General features: G+C 39.8%; 1 protein-coding gene across 1 annotated transcript in view; it reads left to right on the top strand.

Moving 5' to 3' along the window:
• The window catches only part of LOC137373447 (protein unc-79 homolog), a 197,256-nt gene that overhangs the window by 43,943 nt on the left and 130,825 nt on the right, over window positions 1-22,488 (top strand). Inside the window, 9 exon segments of the mRNA XM_068038269.1 lie at window positions 2,745-2,773; window positions 8,575-8,804; window positions 11,431-11,602; window positions 12,399-12,629; window positions 15,237-15,427; window positions 18,041-18,164; window positions 19,159-19,299; window positions 20,846-21,064; window positions 21,367-21,594. Of these exon segments, the coding sequence (XP_067894370.1) occupies window positions 2,745-2,773; window positions 8,575-8,804; window positions 11,431-11,602; window positions 12,399-12,629; window positions 15,237-15,427; window positions 18,041-18,164; window positions 19,159-19,299; window positions 20,846-21,064; window positions 21,367-21,594 (1,565 nt within the window).

Here is a 22,488-nt window from a genome sequence, read left to right as displayed (position 1 = left end):
AAACGTGTAAGATCATGCTGCCTTTATATGATGATTTTCTGGAAGTGGCCGGAGGTCTGACCATTTTTATGGTCAGGACTCATTACCATTCTGTTGAGGAGTTACTTGCACTTTTGGAGTAGCTTGCTCATTGAAGGGGTCAAGAAATCTGGTGATTCAATGTGGAGTCCAGCCAGTGCAAATGAGTTAAATAGTGGGGTGGGGGAGCAGGCAGTCCCAGGGGAGGGTTGCAGAGGATCAGGCATCTTGAGTGTGATGATTTTAGCCCCACAAACATTGTTTAAAAATCTAATGTATAAAGGTTTTGAGGGCCTGTAGCAGTCCCTTTAATGACTGCTATTTAGGCTGTCCCTTACCAAGTACGAGTGTGCATGGCACATGTTCCGCCTTGGTACTTCAGAATTGTCTGGGCCACTCATTTCAAAGTCCCACCAAAATGGCAGTGGCCCAGATTTTGGCAGGGACTGGGTAGTAGGTGCTCTGTCACTTTCAATGTATTACCACTCTTGTTCTGTCTTGTGGAGAGTGAGGAGTTTGGAGATGAATATCAATCCATGTATCCTGATATGCAGAGTGTCTCCCAAGCCTGCAGACAGAAATATAGTTCACAAAAAATGCATTTAGTTGTATTTAATTTTAATTGTAATTTTTGTTAAGCCATTTTAAGTTCATTAAAACAATCATCATTTATTATCTGAGAGGGTGAACAGATAGCCTGCACATAGATCACTGCCAATAAGCAGCTAATGAGCTGGTTGCTAGGAGCTACATGGGCACTGCCTGGCATGACTTGTCTGCTGACTTTCTGTCCGCTCATGCTGTTGAAGGAAGATTGACCCTCCTTTCAAAATTTTTGTCATCATTCCCTCTATTATAGAGTGCCCAGATTTACAAGCAATATTCCATTTGTGGCTTAATCAGTGGAAAAAAATCTCTCTCACACTTGCGTGTCCCTGGCAGTAGAAAATCTAGGTACGGTGAAAGCAAAATCAGCGTATTGACCTGAAATCCTTCTACTGCTCCCTGCCATGGTACGAAATAGCCTTATTAATTCTTACTGGTAAGTTAGCTCCTTCAAAACTGTGTCAAGTTGTGGTACAAAGTAAAATGTGCATACATAAGGATACTAAGTGTGTAGCGGCTTGTGGATGCACTTCTGTTTAAAATAACTCCTCACAACTTTCCACAACAATGAAAGAAGCACCGTATTGATAAGTACTGGTGAAACCTACTCCCTTGCCATTATGTGGAAAGAATAACTGCTGGCAATGGCATTACAATGCGGGTTATCAGCAGGAAAATGAAAGGAAGCCCTGTATGTAGAGATGTACAAGCAGTCTATGATATAAATCATGTATTATTAGCCCTTCTCCTTGCCAACCAGGGAATTAACAGAAATGTGGGATTGCCCATAGGCTGTTGATGTGTTTTTGACTGGTTGGTAAGGCACTGTGTTGCTCCTTACTCACTGGCATATTCTGATAGAATTTAGTTATTTGTAATTTCTTATTAGTATGCATTAGCTGCGGCCTCATTAAGCACTTTTCTTTTGGTTGGACGGCTTTGTTTGTTCTGAAGTGCTTTTGTGATTAAAGAAGGCTAGAAACACGTGCTTCGTCGAAGCCATTTTCATATTGTTTCTCTTTGAAGTAATAGAAAGAATTGACCGCAAATGGCAACAGCAGTTTAATGGTTGTGGTTCTCTTCCAGTGCTTTATTGGTGTACCTCTGCCAGCCTATTCCATCGATTGGAAGAGCAGATGCAAAGAAAAAGTTGTTTTATCTTCTCCCATAAAATGGCATGTTGTCTGTTTGTAACTCTTGAACTTTGTAGTTCTGAGGCGCATATCTAAAAGAAAAAAAAGGACGAGTTATGGTGCCCCCATTATATTAATTCTGATGTGAAATTAATGGGCAGTGGTGAAAAAATTGGCTTGAAGTTCTTTGGGACCTCCCAAGATTATGAAAGATAAATCTTCATAAAAGTGTTATTTCAAAGTCAGCAAGACACTTTAGCCGAGAAATTGGATCACCCCAAATTGGGAGGCGTTCCCAGCACATCGCATGTTGACTGCGCTTATTGAGGCTGGCGGCAGGACCACGGTAAATTGGTGTTGTCAGTTGAGGTCTTTAGATGAGTCCTGGAGGTGAGGCATTTGGGTGGAGGGTGAGCAGTAGTTGTCAGTGGCCCGCAATTTTAAGAACATTCAGCCACTTAAGTAAATGTTAAACTTGTCTTCTGAGTGGCAGCTCACAGTGGTCCCTTGAAGGACCATTGGTTTGGCTGCTGTACGTATGAGAAACTTGATCTCAGCATGCATGGCACATGCTGCGGTCTGTCACAAACAAATTTTACAAAGGCCCTTTAATAGGGGCTGCACTCTTAATTTGCATAAGCAATGGGCTTAGGTGCCAGCTTCAGGCAGATAACTGAACCAGTATGATGTGCAGCTCTCTTCTGAGAGAGCAGACTGAGATCATGCATGCCACAAGCCATGCCCGCTTCACACTACACAATCAAAATTTTCAGGCCTTTAAATGAGTCTCATTGTCCACCAGCACATATGATTAAGAGAGTCTTGCCATTGTTTCATGCCATTTGTGTACTTCTGCCTTCTTCATTAAAAAATTGCTGTTAATTTATTTCCCTGCAGAAAGCTTAGCTGTTTGATAGTGGCCAATCCCAGCAATGATTTGTAGTTATTTGTCCATCTTGATTTGTTTGTATATCTTCACCTTTACAGCTGAAATTTCTGCTATTTGTCAGAAGAAGGTAAGACTTGTCGTCTGGTGGAAAAGTTCCAGTGGTTGTGGTTCTGCTCTGGTGCTTCATTGGTGTAGCTTTGCTAGCTTATCCCATCGTGCAGTAGTTTATGTTTAATCACCAGGCTGCATACAGTACTTATGCTGTAACATGCTTTCATGAGCTTGTCAGTGTTTCAGGCAACTAAGTTAAAAAGAAAAGTCCAATGACTTGCAAAAAATAATCAACATTTGTGTGTTAAAGGAGAGGAAATGAACATAGGGCTGAATTTATTGCAACTGCAGACCAAAACTGCCAGTGCTCAGGACACTGTTTTGCTATGTTATTTAGCAAAAGTAAGTTACATTTCATGCAGATGAATCAATATTAATTAATCAACATTAATAGATCTATTTAAATGTATTTGACACAGTTTTGGTGCAGAATTTTATAGAAACATTGGGGAAGAAACAGGTTATTAGGGTACTTTACAAAATCGGGGACTATTTCTTCCCCAAAAAAGAAATGAAAAGGCATAACATTTGAAAATAAAGTAATGGCAACATCATGCACCAAAATCATGTTAGATAGTTGATCCATCAGCATCATTTTTGACTAAGTTTTTATGAAAATACTTTTAATTATTTTTATAGGTGCATATATTGCACCTCTCAACAATGTATTCTGCACCATGGTGAGTGCAGGTCAGCATGCCATTTAAAAAGTACCGTGATACAGAAGAGAAGGCATATTAATGCAGATTAACCTTCCTTCTGAACGGTGGCCGATGGGAGTTGGGCAGAATAGATCTTTATGTTTCTACTATGGCTAAAAAAAACATTTTTTCCATGATGCAATGCTAATATAATTCAGCCCTTGTCTTTAGAATTCTAGTATTTGAAAGGTACAAATCAAATGCTGTATTAATTGTTTTATATTTAAAATATTTGTAATTCATTTAACATCTCTGTCCTGTATATATTGCTTGAAGCATTGTGTTTCTTAACTACAATCATAATCGAACATTACTAACAAATATGTCGGTGTGCTTACACCATGGCTGATTGTACAAACACTAGTCATCTGAAGAAGCTAGATGTGCATTCTTCATCGAGTTGAAGCAGTCGCATTTGTGCTTTTCATAAAGCTTCATATTGATGTATCTGTCCTTTTGCTTTCAGTATTTACCATATCAGTTTGTCTTGCAGAATGGAAACTAATTCCTTTGCAAACCCAGTTTGCAGGGCACTTAAATAATATAACAATGACTTTGACCAGAAAGGAGAAAAAAATTACACATTGTGTTGAATAGAATTATCTTCTTTCTATCACAGCAATACTTCAGTTCTTTTTATGTAGCATTAATTTATTGAAATTTAGTTAAATTGCGACAATCTCTTTGAGAGGTTAATTAGATTCGGAAAAAGGATGAATAAATACCATATATGACAAACAAGAAAGAATCATAGAAAAATCCCCAGTTCTACAGAAATGTGTGTTATTGGTTTAAAAAAAAAGTGGTAATTGCAATGCAAAGACTACTTGATTTTAGATTAACTGGTCCCCAACTAAAAAAGCTTTCCAGTGCTGTTTTTTCATTTTTAAAAATGTGTCAGTAATGTAAATTACAATCTTCTCTTTCAAAAAGCAGTTTCCATTGGCATATTTTGCTAAAAGCTTTTGAAATATGGTATTGGAGTAAATACTCGAGAGAAAAACAAAATGAAATAATCTTATGTCATGAAAGCATAATTTTAAATTTAATTTAGAATGTACCCAATAACTAGAATTTTAAGGAGATGACATTGTCTAATTTTCTAAAGTAACATTATTGTTATAAAGTCCAAAGATGAGTCAGTTATGCTTTTTACTGAGATCTTTGTGATTTAATCATTATGAATACATTTAGAAACCCATCAGAATGATTGGCTCCATTAGCCACTATGACAGAATTTGTTTCAGTTGCTCCCCCTTCATGTTTTTCAACATCAAAGAGATGCACTTAGTACTATTGTGTCTTTAAGAGAAACACCCATGAGATGTGTCTGTCTACCACAGGCTTTTTCCTTTGAAGTATTGTCCTGATTGTTTTTAGTATTTGCATATCCATTGTGTTTGTGTACAGAATAGTCACAAATAATGGATTTTATGCCTCACTATATAATCTCGGTATCATGTGAGAACTTGCGGTCTCTTTTGCACGCACTTGCTTAACGTCGCAACACTGCCATGTCATCATGGAGATTTGACAGAGGATCAGCAAACTATCTAAATAAACATTCTCCCAGTTTCTCCGTCTCCAATGCATCTGCTCTGATGATGCTACCTTCCATGACGGTGCTTCTGATATGACCTCCTTTTTCCTCAACCGAGGATTCCCCCCACTGTGGTTGACAGGGCCCTCAACCGTGTCCGACCCATTCCCCGCACCTCTACCCTCACCCCTTCCCCTCCCTCCCAGAACCGTGACAGGGTTCCCCTTGTCCTCACTTTTCATCCCACCAGCCTCCATATCCAAAGGATCATCCTCCGCCATTTTCGCCACCTCCAGCGTGATGCCACTACCAGTCGCACCTTCCCCTCCCTTCCCCTGTCAGCATTCCGACGGGATCGTTCCCTCCGCGACACCCTGGTCCACTCCTCCATTACCCCCACCACCTCTTCCACGTCCCAGGGCACCTTCCCCTGCAATCGCAGGAGGTGTAATACCTGCCCATTTACCTCCTCTCTCCTCACTATCCCAGGCCCCAAACACTCCTTTCAGGTGAAGCAGCGATTTACTTGTACTTCTTTCAATGTAGTATACTGTATTCGCTGCTCACAGTGTGGTCTCCTCTACATTGGGGAGACCAAGCGCAGACTGGGTGACCGCTTTGCGGAACATCTCCGCTCAGTCCGCAAGCAGCACCCTGAGCTTCCGGTTGCTTGCCATTTCAACACTCCCCCCTGCTCTCATGCTCACATCTCTGTCCTGGGATTGCTGCAGTGTTCCAGTGAACATCAACGCAAGCTCGAGGAACAGCATCTCATCTACCGATTAGGCACACTACAGCCTGCCGGACTGAACATTGAGTTCAATAATTTCAGAGCATGACAGCCCCCCATTTTACTTTCATTTTTAGTTATTTTTTCTTCCTTTTTTTTTACATTCTTTTTTACATTTTTTACAATCTTTTTTTGCATTTATTTCATTTCATCTTAGTTTGTTCAGTTTGCTTACCCACTGTTTTTTTCAGGTTTTTTTTCAGGTTTGCACTTGCTGCTGTTCAATATTCAGTGTATTCACACCTAATCTGTACTAATGCTTTGTCTTTCAACACACCATTAACATATTGTTTGCCTTTGCTCCGTGACCTTTTGGTCAGCTATGTGGCCTGTTCCAATCTGCACCTTCTCCTTTGTTATCTCTTGCCCCACCCCCACCTCACTTGCTTATAATCTGTGACATTTCTAATATTTGTCAGTTCCGAAGAAGGGTCACTGACCCGAAATGTTAACTCTGCTTCTCTTTCCACAGATGCTGCCAGACCTGCTGAGTGATTCCAGCATTTCTTGTTTTTGTTTCAGATTTCCAGCATCCGCAGTATTTTGCTTTTATCTAAATAAATAATTATATATAATCATGGTTCTTGATTGTTTCTTTAAATTTTTAATGTGCTACAGTTATTTCCAAAGTTCATTTAATTGCATTTTCTTTTGTATAGTTTATAATGACTATAAAATGCAATTTGGAAATATTCCTTTATATTAATGTTTCTATTCCTTTTATTTCTGGGCTACATATTTATTAACCACTCCCCCTCCCCCCCACTTACTGCCCTGCCGACCTGCACCATAGGGCAGCTGCAATGTGGAAAATGTGTTGCTTGCTGGCACTGTAATCTTTCGGTGTTCCCAGCAACCACCAATGGCGTCAATTTATTAAAAACCTTCCCTTGATGCAGCCAACGCAGTTCACCGAATTGTTACGCCATCTTTAAAAAAAAAAATCAGTACTGTTATGTAACTGACTAATAGGAGCTGCATGAGAATGCTACAATTTGACTTGCCCTCCAGGTTTCCTTCCCTCCCTGTGGGGAAATACTGAGCCACTGCCCTAAGTAGGGAACCTTCCAGTAGGAGGAATTGCAGCAATGAATAATGGTGCCTCTCACTCTTCCATATGACACATTGATAAACCTGTGCTGCCAGGAGATGTGTTCATTGTTTTTATCAAGAGAGAAAAGTTTTATTTAATTCTGTTGTACTGAGTAGATGCTTTCCATTTCTACAGGATGGTGGGGGGAAGAGAGGAGGTGGAAGGGTGGTAATAAGGGTGCTTATTATTTGTAATAAATTTGTAATAAAATTGTAGTTTTTTTTCTATTTGTTGCAAATACTGTAAAGGAAATCTTTCCTCCTTTAAGTCATAATCTATTAACTTTTTTTCACTGCTTTACTTCTCTCAGATAACTTGTGTCGTTTTACTCCAGATATGTGATCAATAATTAATATCAGTTTCTAACTAAATGTTTCTAAATATCTTAAGTGATTTGACATTATTAAGTAAGGAGCAATAACTAGAGAATACAGGTGTGACAATATAGCAGCTTCTATAAACAGGGATGGGTCAGCAGTGTTGTGGTCCACTGTCCAATATCTCCTGTAAGGTAATGAATTGGTTATTTGTTTCCTGCAGTTTAACATGAATTCAGTTCACAGTTGGAAAGAATTTCATCCATGTGTTTGATTTGGTGTTCAAAAAGTGAGGACAAGTATTTTGTTTAAACAAACAAAAAAATGGATTGATTAGATGTTTTGTTCTAAAGCCACACATCCAGTAACAATCTGGTCAGCTGATGTAATTTAGGAGTACACACCAGATCTTAGCTGTTCACTGAGATTCCTATGTTGGGTGCCTCATGGTCACCTGGTGATCTCCATTCAGCTCCTGAAGAAATGCTGATCAGGACTCTCCTCAATGGAATTGTTGCTTGTTGACCAGTATGGCAGTTACTTTTCATTAGGTGAAATGGGGAGGGAACTTGCAGTTGACTTGAAATATCCTGCAACATTTTGTTTACCTTAACAAGATGAAGGGAGAAGGTCACTCGAAAATACACTTCCACTTGCTTTTAGAATTTAGATTTTTAGTTGTAGATGGTTTTAAATTGACCTCACCAAGACTTTAATTTTCTATTGATCCAACTTTTTAGTTGAGGGACTGGGCTGTGAAGATGTGATAATTTATAGGTTGGTTCCAAATCTAGGATCCCTCATCCTCTAGGTGAGGAAAATTAGGTGGCGGAACTGGAAACAAATCTGACTCATCACAAAGGCAAAATACCGCGGGTGCTGGAAATCTGAAATAAAAACGGAAAATGCTGGAAACACTCAGTAGGTCAGGCACTGTCTGTGAAGAGAGAAACAAAGCTAACATTTCAGTTTGATGACCATAGTCCTGAAATGTTAACTATTTTTCTCTCTCCACAGATGCTGCTGGACCTACTGAGTGTTTCCAGCATTTTCTAACTTGGCTGGACTGTTGGTAGTATTGCCATCTGGCCAGTATCTGAGTGGGCTGCTTGGAAATTTCTAAAGTATAACTAACATCAAAAGCCAATTAAAAATTACAAGCAGATATTAATTTTGTTAAGGTGGTCCATGGTGTTTCATCAACAGCAAAGAAAATATCAGAGTTCATCCCAAGTTATTGATCACTCTAACATGATCTGCATCATGGGGTTGTTTGGAAGTTTAGCACTTGGCAACAGCCTAAACAATGTTTTCTAGTGATAAAGATTAGAACTTGCGTCTTGTTTAATTAATATGAAGGTTTTGCTCCTCATAAGAACTGTAGCTCACACGTTAGGAGAGCCATTGTTACCTGCTTCTCAGCAGGATGCTGTGGTCGTCATGGAAACAGGCCAGTGCGCTACTGCAAAAGGTGTCACTACAACCACCATAGCAGCGAGATTGGTGCTGCAGCAGAGACTCACCTTTACCAGACTTCACCCCCTCCTATGAACACCAGAGAGTGTGGTGCAGAGGAACTAGTCTGCACTGTGGAATCAGTAGTCAGGTAATCAGTAATATTAATAATTAAAAATAGATCTTTCTGAAGATATATTGTAATGGTTGTTATAGACTGTGCCACATGTGTAGTAGTTAACCATGGCTCTATATTAATAGGCTTAACTCCTGTAGGAAAAGTATTCCATGCATTATAATGAATCCGTTTTAAAAGTTACAGTTTTGCTGTTCAGTATCAGACTTTTTCCCCCAAAAATATGCTTCATTCATAACATTTGTAAAAATACATTACAAAACAATTCAAATTGGACATTTCAGAAAGTGCAAAAAAGATCAGTTTCTTTCAATACAGTATATGGGGTGCTTCAATACTCTTGCCATTCCAGGTTATTTTTACAATGTACATTTGCATTTGTTCCGACCGAGGCTGGAGGAGTGCACTGTTTATTCTAATGCCACTTCTCCACAGGTCACAACATATATTTACATTTCTTCCCACTTGATGCGGTCAATCATCGACTCTATTTTTATTCCAAAATAAAACACACAAACCAGGTTTCTTTAATAAACAACAAAATTATCAGTTTATTGTAAGACAAGTCTTAACCAGTAATGAAGCAAAGCATAAACACACAGATAGAAATATAAAAGTTCCTTTTTACCTTAGCCCTTCATATACACACATACACACACACCGGTTAACCAAAAAGAAAAGATTTACTCTTTAGAGCTCTAGTACAAAAAAAAGCAACAAGAGAATATGTTGGCCAAAATACTTGCTAATTCTTGAAGAAAAAAGATAAGATATAAAAAGATTTCAGAAATTCTTTGTGGGTTGGCATCCCAAATATGTACATGTTACTGGGATCTTCCTAGAACAGTTCTTGCCAGGTGATATTGAAGATCAGTTTAGGCAGACTTTCCAGGGAAAATGCAGTAACAGGAGTTTTAGGCAGTTTCTCACACTTGCTTCTTAGCTTCACAAGAGATGGAAAACTGGCAGGCTTTTTCAAAGAGCTGGAACAGACTGAGCTGGGGTTTTGCTCCCTTGGCAAGTTTTCTCCAACAGTTTCCAACGAGAATACGTAGGGTCACTGGGATCTTTTAGAACAGTTTTCGGGTGGCATTGAGAATTAATTCAGCAGGCCTTTCTTCAAAGACAGGAGACGAGATGGGTTGACACAATGGACTTCTCAGGGTCTTTTAGAGAGGTGCTGGAAAGCTGAGCTGGGTTGTAGTCTTCTCTCTCTCCTTGGAATTCTCTTCTCTCCTTCGAAGTTTGGTCCCTTTTTATACAGTTCAACCCCAACTCAAAACAATTCAAAAGCAAAACCGACAACAGGAGGTCAATCTCTTGACCTCCATTAATCTTGACCTGTCACTTCTTTGTAAACAACTTCTCCAAGTGTCCAAAGTTCTGATGAAAGGTCACTGACCTGAAACATTAACTTTGTATCTCTCATCACAGATGCTGCCAGACCTGCTGAGTATTTTCCAGCGCTTTTTGTTTTTATTCCAAGGTTCTCTATTGTTTATTGAGCTGGAAGTCAGGTGGTTTCCCTGAAAGGCTTCTTGTTGTTGCTGAAAGTCAAGTGGTTTCCCAGAAAGGCTTGTTTTCCTCACAAAACCACTCAGTGCCCCTTTTAAAAACATTTCCAGGGATTGTGTTTTCAAGTTTAACATTTCTTTCAATCTTTCAAAAAGATTGCTGTTTTCCTTAAAGCAGAGAAGGGGGGACCTGACTGAGGTATACAAAATTATGAAGGGCATTGATAGGATAGATAAGAAGAAACTTTTTCCCTTAGCAGAGGTGTCAATATCCAGGGGGCATAGATTTAAGGTAAAGGGCAGGAGGTTTAGAAGGAATTTGAGGAAAAGAAATTTCACCCAGAGGGTGGTTGGAATCTGGAACACACTACCTGAAGGGGTGGTAGAGGCGGGAACCCTCACAACATTTAAGAAGTATTTAGATGAGCACTTGAAACGCCACAGCATACAAGGCTACGGGCCAAGTGCTGGAAAATGGGATTATAATAGATAGGTGCTTGATGGCCGGCACAGACATGATGGGCCGAAGGGCCTGTTTCTGTGCTGTTTAACTCTATGATTCCTCAAAAAATATATTTAACAAAACAGAGGCACTTTTGTAACAGCTGAGAAAGTGTAATACATTCTTACATTTCTTAGAAATACGTAATTACAGGAGTTTCAGGCAGTTTCTAGTGTAATAATATGTAACTAGGCAGTCATAGTTTCAATTTACAAATTATACCACCAATGTTTCAGAAATCTAATTTACATTTTTTGATTACATATATTTTAGTGACATATATTTTAGGTGTTTTTTAGCCTCTATTAGAAAATGCCAAAGGCCTGCTCTGTGCCTCCAGTTGACTGGCTAGGATCAGAAACTTATTTTGTCAGATCTCCGAAAAAATAAACGCCCTAGAGCTGGGAAATTGGCCTTTTAGTGGCAACATGTTGAAGGAGTCTAATGATTTAAAGTTTGGTTGTACAACTAAGGGAATGAATGATTGGGACAGTTGGGATCAGAACAAAATTGTAGAGAGGACTTTGTTTTTTTAAGAATTGGTGCTAATTTAGATATGATTGAATTATTATTCTCAAAATGAGAATTTTTTTAGCAGTTGCATCTTTACTTGTTTTTACTTTAGTTTGCTAAAGGAAGCTGAATATCATGCAGAGCAGCGGGAGTTTGAATTAAATCGAAGAAGACAAATGGGCCTCTCCTTATCCCAACCTTCATTGGACAATATGGATTATGATAACAAGGATGATGATAAAAATGATCAACGTCTATTGAGCCAGTTTGGAATCTGGGTTTTGGTAAGTAAATAAAATGATGATTTTAATGTGACATTTATATGTATATATTGAAACAAACTTAGTGCATGGAAGATAATGAATGCTTGCATGTGAATTAAAAGATGATCGTTATTTAGAAATTAAGATAATGCCATGAGTTTTTCTGAAGTGCAGCAATCTTAATCCCGAGATTATTATCCTACTTTGAATGCTTGTCACTATTACAGTGTGATTACTTGCACCATACTACTGCCAGACATACATGCTGATTGATTTCACAGAAATTAGCTTATTATTGGCAACAAGATCACGGGAGAGAAGTATTATACTGCAGCCACTGTGCAACTGATCTGTTAGAGAACTCTGTATGAACTAATGTCAGTAACATTAAAGGCCAGTGAGCAGAGGAATCCAGGTAGAGAACTTTGTTTTCCCTCCTCTGAGCAGTATGAGTGAGTAAGATAGCTTTGACCCCTCACCCACTAACACGTCCCAATATTGCAGCTAAACACTGTACAACATTGTAAGTCGTGTATGTGACAAACTTTGACATTGTATAACCCAGTTTTTTGGTCATTCCCATGATCATCTAGTATACGATGTTTACCATTGAAGTGTTACTTTGGAGCAACTTCTTGTCTCAGTGCGTGGATGGTATTCTATGGAAAACAATGGAATAAAAATTGGGCAAGTTCTACAGTAGGCAAGCGATGTGCTCACCAGCTTGCCACTCATGCAGTGAAGATGAAAATTTGCCCCAGTACGTCACATAAATTATTCATGTAAAACTTCTGTGTTTACTTCTTTTTCTGTGCAGGTCAGTCTTTGCACTCCAAGTGAAAACACACCTACAGAAAGTTTAGCCAGGTTGGTCAGCATGATGTTTCAGTGGTTTCATTCCACTGCGTACATGCTTGATGATGAAGTGGGGAGCCTGGTGGAAAAGCTCAAGCCTCAGTTTGTCACCAAATGGTTGAAGACAGTTTGTGATGTTCGATTTGACGTAATGGTCATGTGTCTTCTTCCCAAACCTATGGAGTTTGCAAGAGTAAGTTTTTTTATTTTAACCTGAAAATTCCCCGGTATGTCCCATCTACAAAAAACAGGACAAATCTAACTGGCCAACACTATCTTACATCTTAAGGTCAGAATTGTTCAGCTCCATTTACAATTCCTCAGGTAATGAAATAGTCCGTGGCCGCATGCCGCAAGAACTGGACAACATCCAAACTTGGGCTGATGAGTGGCAATTAATACTCATGCCATATGAGTGTCAGGCAATGACGATCTAGAGTGCATAGCCTTATTTTCCCCTTAACATTCACTGGCATTGCCAATGATGGTCTCCCCCAACCTTCAACATCCTAGGGGTCACATTTGATGAGAAACGTTATGAACCAGCCACCTAAATATCACCTAAATGCCATGGCAACCTCAGCAGGTCAGATTTTGGGTATTCTGTGGGTAGTGGCTTACCTCCTGACTCCCCAGAGCTTTTCAACGTGCAATGCATAAATCAGGAATATGATAATATACTCTCCACTTGCCTGGATAGATTCAGGGAGAAGTAGACAGGATGCACTGCAGACATGGTACAGAGGGAATGGATGTTTATGCCAATGGGTGAAGTGCCAAACAAGCGGACTACTTTGTCCTGGATAACGTCAAGCTTCTTGAGTGGTGTTGGAGCTTCACCCATTGGCATAAACATCCATTCCCTCTGTACCATGTCTGCAGTGCATCCTGTCTACTTCTCCCTGAATCTATCCTTGCCTTGTTTCAGCTGCTGCATCCCCAAGGCCTGGGAAAACTGACTGCCCGCTGTAGAACCTGCAAAACAGGTTAAATCAGAGGCTTCCAGCCTCATTAACAGATGCCAGCCTGCCTCCTGGGAGTGAGTTGGCTGCCTGCCCCATGTCCCCAAGTCCTTGGTAAGACCTGGAAGTTGATGGGTTGGAGCCTGACACACACTCAGAATTCTTTCCTATTTAACTCCGCACTCGCACCCAATCCCACAGACTGATCCATGTTAAAATCTCCCTGATAATGTGTTATTATCACTCTGTAACATGACCACAGTGAGCAAAACAATTGATTTATCAAAATAAAACAGAAATGATCAGAAATGCACAGCACATGAGAGAGAAAGGTAGATTAGTGTTTTGGCTATAACTGTTTATCAGAAGATTTTTCAGCTAGTGCCAAAATTACAAGGTTTCTATTGTATGTGTGCATGCACTGAGAGCTGCAGTGAAGATGTCCAAAATTAATTCATATATGACGTTGTAGATAGAACCCTTAACAGTCATTGAAGAGTGTGAAATAGGAGCTTTCAGCTTGTTATTGGTGCTTGAGCCCATGTCACAGAAGGGAAAAGGCAGTATTCTAATTCATCAAAACTTATTCCATAACATTCATTTGGACATAGTAAAATATATAAAACGCTTTAATCTGCTTGGCATCCAGGATTTGTGAACAAATTAAACTTGCTGTTCATCTTCCACTGTCTTAAACTAACCCTGTCCTTCTGCCTGGCTCCTCTGCTTCCAGCCAGGCCCAAAATCTGACTGCCAATCAAATGTTCAGGCCCTGAGCTCTGCCTACAAACCAGCTATTTAAGCCCTAGATCCTAGCCACCAACCAACCATCTAGTCTCTGAACTCTGACTGCAAAATGCACATTGTTCCTGTTGTTATCATTGACTGTACTCAAATTCTTTAATCTACTGAGGGAAAGCTCTAGAAATTCTTAAGAAGTAATTGACTAACATCCCAGAATATCTTATAATAAAAACAAACTACTGCAGATGCTGGAAATCTGAAATAAAAACAAGAAATGCTGGAAATACTCAGCAGATCTGGCAGCATCAGTGGAGAGCGAAGCAAAGTTAACGTTTCAGGTCAGTGACCTTTCATCAGAGCTGCTGCCATATACATAGAGCAGTTCTGATGAAAGGTCACAGACCTGAAACGTTAACTCTGCTTCTGTCTCCACAGATGCTGCCAAACCTGCTGAGTATTTCCAGCATTTCTTGTTTTTATCCCAGAATATCTTAGCAATCTTCCAACCTTCAGGATTCAAGTCTGGTTGGATACTTTCCACAGATGAGATTTGCATGATCCTAAACACTGAGAAGTCTCGGAAGATGCACACACAATAACTAGTAAATAACTACTTCCTAATATTCATTTACTAATTCTGTTATCAATTGCTGTGGTAGCAGTTTTGAAGCATGCTTCTTTTCTCCACCACCAACCATCTCTTTAATCCTTTCTAACCTTCCCCCTCCAACGTCGCCTTGAATAAGTGTGAGGAGCTCATGGACTTCTTTGTCACAAAGATTGTGACCATCCATTCAGTTCCCTTTCCTGTATTCTTCCCATTCCTTTTGTCTCACCTTGGCACCCATGTGTTCAGCCGTGTATGCCCTATGCTCTGGAGTTTCCTCCCTAAACCTCTGTCTCTGAACCTCCCTCTCTTCCTTTGACCAAAACCCACCTCTCTGACAAAACTTTTAGTTTCCTAATGTCTCCTTCTTTGGCTTGGTGTCAGTTTTTGTCTGATTATGCTTCTGTGAAGCACTTTAGGATGTTTCTCTGTGTGAAAGGTGCTATATAAATGCAAGTTGTTGTATTGTTGGACTGTGTGTTTTCAGGTCGGTGGGTATTGGGACAAGCGCTGCAGTACTGTGACACAGCTGAAAGAAGGCTTGAATCGAATCCTGTGCCTCATTCCATACAATGTTATAAATCAGGCTGTTTGGGAGTGCATTATGCCAGAATGGTTGGAATCTATCCGAACTGAGGTGCCGGATAACCAATTAAAAGAATTTAAGGAGGTTTTAAGGTATGTGCAAAGTTGGTTGCCCACTGTTTCATTTCCTTATCATTTTTTCTTAATATAGTGCTTGAGATAATAACTTTTCTAACATGCATGTGGCAATAAAACTAAAGGGATAAATTTACAATTATTGTTGTAGAAATAACAAAATACCAGAATAATTTTTCTAACAAATCTGACAAATCCCCAGGACCTGATGGCCTACATCCTAGGGTTCTAAAAGAGATAGTTGCAGTGATAGTAGATGTGCTGGCTATGATTTTCCAAAATTTCTTGGATTCTGAAACAGTCCCAGCAGATTGGAAGTTAGCAAATATATTACTGCTATTCAAGAAAGGAGGGAAAGAGAAAATGGGGAGCTACAGGCCAGATAGCAGATACACTGTAGGAAAGTGCTGGAATCTATTATTATGGAAGTCTTAACAATACACTTAGAAAATCATAGTATGATCAGGCAAAGTCAACATGGTTTTACAAAAGAAAAATCGTGTTTGACAAATTTATTAGTGTTTTTTTGAGGATGTAACTAGTAGGGTAGATAAAGGGGAACCAGTAGATGTAGTATACTTAGATTTCCAAAAGACATTCGTTAAGGTGTCACATAAAAGATCAATAACCATGGAGTTGGGGGTAGTATATTAACGTGGTTAGTAGATTGGTTAACAGACAGGAAGCAGAGAGTGGACATATATCGGGCATTTTCAAGTTGGCAGGCTTTGACTAGTGGAGTATCGGTGCTAGAGCCTCAGCTATTTACAATCTATATTAATGACTTAGATGAAGAGACAGAGAGTAATGTACCTAGGTTTGTTGATGATACAAAGGTAGATGGAAATGCAAGTTGTAAGGTGGTCACAGAGAGACTTCAAAGAGATACAGACAGGTTAAATGAGTGGGCAACAAGATGACCTTTATTGCAAGGGGATTAGAGAACAAGAATAAAGAAGTCTTGCTACAGTTGTACAGGGCTTTGGTGAGACCACAACCACTGGGCTGCATTTAATGTGCCCTCTGGAGAAGGGCTAGGAGGGGGGGATTCCATAGAATTGCGACAGGATGCGGGGGCGGAGGGCCAGTCGCCTTCCCGTCACACCACAATTAAGTCGGGGCGGGAAAGGTTAAAGACGGCCTTCCTGCCCAGAGGCCAATTGAGGGTCCTTAAGTGGTCAATTGGTCGCCACTTAAGGGACTTTTCCCACCACCACTGGAATTAGACCAGCGACAGGGGGCCACCGCCACGCGGGGAGGTCCCCCAGTAAAATGAGGGTGACCTCCCTGTGGGCTTGGTTAGGGGGTGTGGGGGCGCCCTCCGCCTTTGGCAATCTGTGGCCCACAGAGGGCCCCTGGTGGCAATGGCCACCCATGCGGTAACACCCTCCCTCTGCCCTCGTAACCCACCCACCCTGCCCCCTCCACTGGCGCCTGCCGGACTGGCCCTGATGACCCTACCTCACTACCCCTGATCCCGGGCTCCAGCACTGGGCCTGCTTCCAAGCCTTGCGTAGTACCAGCAGTGGCCACCGCTGCCTCTTGCAATAAAGGAGCTGCCGACCCTCTGATTGGCCAGCAGCTCCTTAAAGGGACAGGAATTCCGCCACTGGGAACTTAAGTGCCTGAGTGCTGTGAATCGTGCCGGGGTGAGGGGGAGGTGGGGTACTACAAAAGGCCGAGGTAGGGATTCCCTTGCCTTTTTGGGCTGTCACCAGGAGTCATGCCAGCATGATTAAATTCTGCCTGGTGTGTGCAATTTTGGTCACTGTATTTAAGGAAGGATATACTTGCATTGGACTCTATACAGCAAAGGCTCACTAGATTGGTCCCTGGGATGAGAGAGTTGGCCTATGATACAAGGTTCAGTAAATTGGACCTATATTCACTGGAATTTTCTCATTGAAACTTACAAGATTCTGAAGGGGTTTGACAGGGTAGACACTGAAAGGTTGTTTCCACTGGTTGGAGAATCTAAAGCATGGGAGGACAGTCTCAGGATTAGGGGATGATGTTCTTCATTCAAAGGGTTGTGAATCTTTGGAATTCTGTACCCCAGAGGGTAGTGGATGTTGCATTGTTCAATATATTTATGGCTGGGATAGACATATTTTTAGTCTCTTAAGGAATCGAGGGATATTGGGGAACGGGTGGGAAAGTGGAGTTGAAGCTCAAAATCAGCCATGATCATATTAAATGGCGGAGCAGGCTCACCGGACTGTATGGCTTACTCCTGGTCCTATTTCTTTATGTTCTTACGTTCTTACACCACATTAGAAAATTCTACAAACAACATCTAGAAGTGATAATATGGTCAATCTCCTGTCTGCCTGATAAATTCACTTGTTTACATCTTCTGAGTACATTGAGTTTTGAGCATTGCCAGTCCACTTGGAGTTGTGGATGTTAAGAAAACTTAACCTGGGGAGGACTTCATGGAACAAGTGCTTTATAATGAAATTACTTTTTTTTACTACAGGCACTTTCTCCTTTAATATTCATAATAAAATAAATGATAAAACAAAATTGATATGTGATAGTATTCTATTATTGATGTGTCTAGTTATATTTTATTAGTATTTATGTTATTGTTCTGGTTGGTAGATAATGTTAACATTACTCTTATTTCAGCAAAATGTTTGATATTGAACTTTGCCCATTGCCATTTTCCTTGGACGAGATGTTTGGTTTTATTAGCTGTAGATTCACTGGCTACCCTGCTTCTGTACAGGAACAAGCTTTACTTTGGCTTCATGTAAGTGTCTATTCCTTATAAATGAGGTTTAATTTGAAAACTTAGTATCAATATCACATCTATATTTAATTCTGTTTGAATAGTGCTGGTGATGTAAATTGTCATAATTCCACACTTCTGCAGTAAAAGCTACTTCTATTCCAGCATTGCTAAAGACAGCACCAACCATTGAGTGTTGCCATGTCTCTACAATTGTTCCCTAATAAACATCACTACTATTTTCATACATTTGCATGCTTGTGTGTGCATGTATGGATGTGTACAACCAAAATAAAAACTTCTGCATTGAAGAGGTCCGAGAATCCCTTACAGGCAAACAATCTGACCTGACCCTAAAACTCGCCATAGCTTATAACTGTAGCAGTGGCTTTGCTAAAACTGCAGCATAAATCCAGAATCAAGGTCTGTTCTGGTGTCAAGTGAGACTCCCTGGAGCTCTAGGTTTAGACTTCAATTCTTTAGCATTTGTGCAAAGCAAAAGCACAAATGATATAAATTTAGCTTAAATGCTCCATTTATTTGCAAACCAGATTGTTATTATCAGAGATGACAATACACCTGAGAGTGTTATGGTGATGATCAGGTAATTTTGCTTATTAACACCTCAAAGTTATTTAATAACTTTAATACATTGGAAGATTCCTAAGGTTCCAATGTGTTAGAAAATAAGTGTATTTATCTATGCAAAAAAGTCATCTGTTGTGCAACCACAGTGCAAGTTTAAAAAATATATAGTTCCTATGAATTACTATTAATTATTTTTCAAATTAAACACTACAAAAAATGATGTTTCCTTTCCCCTTTTTATCAATTGTTTGAAGATCTGACTGCTACCATCAGATATGAAACAATTTAATAAACTATTTGAGAATCAAAGTACATTGAGAGGCTGTCAAATTTGTTTTTTTTTTCAAATAATAAATGTTTTGCAAGTGTTCACATTTTTAATATCCTGCTGTCTAATAAATGTAACTTTGCCCTATTTTTTGGTTAGGTGTTATCAGAACTGGATATAATAGTTCCTCTACAGCTATTGATCAGTATGTTTTCTGATGGCGTGAACTCTGTCAAGGAATTGGCCAATCAGAGAAAAGCAAGAGCCAATGAGCAGCCAGGAAATCTGACTGCTCGAAGGGTAAGTTTCGCTTATGTCTGTTTCCATTAACTAGACAGAGTTTGCAATCATTTCATTTGCTGCTTCTAATGTTTCATAATGTCAAACAGGAGTTAAGCATTTGTGCTTGGATGGCTCAGTTAATTCCTTCCCTTCCTTCCTGCACAGATGGAATGCTCTAAACACATTTCGCTTAGACTTCAATTTTGCCACCAACTTCCCTGCTAGTTTAGTTAAATTTTAGCACCTGAAATTTGGTGTCTGGTTAATAGTGGGATCTTGATTGACAGTGGCTGAAATGCTTCTGTGAGCTATTTTTAACTCAATGATAAATGCGTCAAATGCCTATTTTACCAAAGTTCTTAATCCTTAATACTTGCAATATGTTATGATTTTATTAAAACAACACACAGAATTTGACATGAACAAGTTAACAAATGAAGCATAGAGGAGCCTCCACTAACTTGCAGAAGTCTATATTTGGCTTGAATCATAAATGTTGTACACTTCATGTCCAGCTTTGAACTGTGGCCGTACATTGCTTCCAACTTTTGACATTGAAACTGCTTATGAAAAATTTAGATTGTAAATCCTCATTTCATCTGAAATCCTGTCCTGGTTGAGAATCACATTCTATGAGTTAGGTTCAAACACAGACATGAATGGACAGTGATCCAAGTTGCCTTGTTAGTCAATCCCCCCCACTCCCCAGCCCACCTCCATTTGTTAGAACTCAAAGTTTCTGCAGTAAATTTCTTAACTTTGAAGAATTATACTAGTCGTTCATTAATGTAAAAATTAAAAAATCTTAGGGGAAAATTATCACATGGACATTTTCTGGCAGGTTTAGTCTAAATCTTAATTGTACAATATACAGGTTGAAATATGTGCTGTTGTCATGGATACCAGTTTAAATTTTGGGACGATTGAAAATCTGACAACAAAGTAATTTTGCTTGGACACAATGGCTGCTGAAAGTTTAAGCTTTGATTGCTAAAGCAGCATGCTGTATGCCAGTGGCAGGATATAGGTTTGATGCCACTGACGATTATCTCCACTGCGAGGGGTGGCATTAAAAGTCAGGTGTCTCTCCACAAGGAAGGAGTTTTAGAGGAGGAATCATGCTTGAGACATTCAAGCGTGCCTTTTAGCAGCTGACACAGAGTAGCATTTCCCGAACTTAGCAGCTGGTTATCCACCCCTTGGGAGCTGATGTGATGTGACCTAAGGAGAGCAGGGGAACTGGGATAAAAATAGAGGAATATCATATCCCTAGGAAAAAGAAAAATAACTTAGAATTCTGCATCTGGTGATTGGTCTAATTCACATAACAGGAACATGTGGGTTCAAATTTCAGTCCAACTGAAATTTGTATTAATGATAGTCTATGATATGTTATGATTATAGCTCTTATGGCTTTGAAATATTTATGTTTAACTTGGCATGTGTCTAGTATAAATTCACTTGAGCTGGTTGCTTAATAATTCAATTCCAAATCATATGTATATTTTATACTGTGACTTTTTCTTTGCATCATTATCCTAATGAATATATTTCACCCCCCCAGGTTAGTGTTGTATCAGATCCTGGACGCAGAGGCCAACACGTTACTCTTAGTCCATTTCCTAGCCCCTTTCGTAGTCCATACCGTAGCCCAGTGCGCAGTCCATTCCAAAGTTGTTTTAAGAATTTTGGCTCTGCAGGAAGAGCCATTGACTTTGACTGTGATGACGATGATATGAACTTAGCTTGCTTTATCCTGATGTTTGATTTGATATTGAAACAGGTAATGATTTTGTTGCTTCTTTTCCTGGTATGCCATATGTGTCATTTCAGGTCATAGATTATTCTGTGCTCTATTTACAGCTGGGCATGTTATTGTTTCTAAGGACAAGCATTTTAACTTTGTCGTTAATTCAGGTTGCTGTATCATTTTATATTTGTAATACAATGCAAATGCATATTAGTATAAAGTTACTCCAAGCCGTCATGAAAAACAATAAAATTGAAATATATAGAAACATTGAATCCAAGACCAAAACAGAAGTAATTAAGTCTTTCTTTAAATTTCTATCTCAATGCTAACAGATGGAATTACAAGATGATGGTATAGTCCTGGGTCTTGACCATGGATTGTCCAAGGACATCATTTCCATTATAAACAATGTATTCCAAGCACCCTGGGGAGGCTCACATTCCTGCCAGAAAGATGAAAGAGCGGTTGAGTGCAACCTTTGTCAGTCCAGCATTTTGTGCTACCAACTAGCATGTGAACTGCTCGAGCGATTGGCACCAAAAGAGGAAATCAAACTGGTGGTAAGGAGAGATAGGGGTACATTGAAATGTGGTTTAGGTGTTAACTCATGGATATCTTTTTAACATGACTGTTTAGTAATATCTGATGTTTTATAATGTGTTGCTATTGTTTTATTCACTGTTTTAGAAAAGTGAACATTTCCTGATGGTGAGCACGGGGTTAGTTTGGATGCCCTTGTCCACAGCAAAATCGTTATTCTTTTCCATCCTTACGCTTCCTCCTAGTATGACCCCCATTTTAGCTCTAGCCAGAGGGGGGCCAAATGTGATTGTATCTGGCTTAACCATCTATCCCCAGATCTGGCTGGACCACATCAAATGCTATTGGGCTTCATTCTTCTCTACCAAAGCTTCCCACTACTCCAGGATCATCCAAGATAAATCCTGTTTCTTTTATTCACTCCCAACCATCTCCTTAAACTCCTGCTGCTGACTGTGAAGAAATAATGCATTTCATTGCCACCAAGTTTGAGGCCATCTGTTCAGTTATCCCTGCTGCTCCCCTCTTTCTCATACCCACCAAGTCAAACTTCTCGATCTGTTTCTTCCTATTCTAGCCTGAGCCCATGTTTGCCTTTCTCTAGCTTCTTTCCAATTACCCCCCTCGACCCATGCCTTCCACAAGTTTATCTCATTCACGAGATCTACCTGCTGTTCTCTTCACCCTATTCCCACTAAATTGCAGACCACCCAACTTGCCTTCCTAGCCTCCATGTTAGCTGTCATTGTAAATTGTTCCTTCCCCATAGGTAGACCTGTTCATCTCCTTTCCAAATCAACGTCATCACCCTCCTTGCTCAACTCCTCTGTCCTTGCAAACTATTGCCCCATCACCAACCTCATTCCTCTCCAAAGTCCTTAAACATGGAATTCCCTCTAAAATCTATGCCCATC

The sequence above is a fragment of the Heterodontus francisci genome, chromosome 9 (genome assembly GCF_036365525.1).
Source record: "Heterodontus francisci isolate sHetFra1 chromosome 9, sHetFra1.hap1, whole genome shotgun sequence".
Taxonomy (NCBI): domain Eukaryota; kingdom Metazoa; phylum Chordata; class Chondrichthyes; order Heterodontiformes; family Heterodontidae; genus Heterodontus; species Heterodontus francisci.
This window is presented reverse-complemented; position numbering and strand designations above follow the sequence as displayed.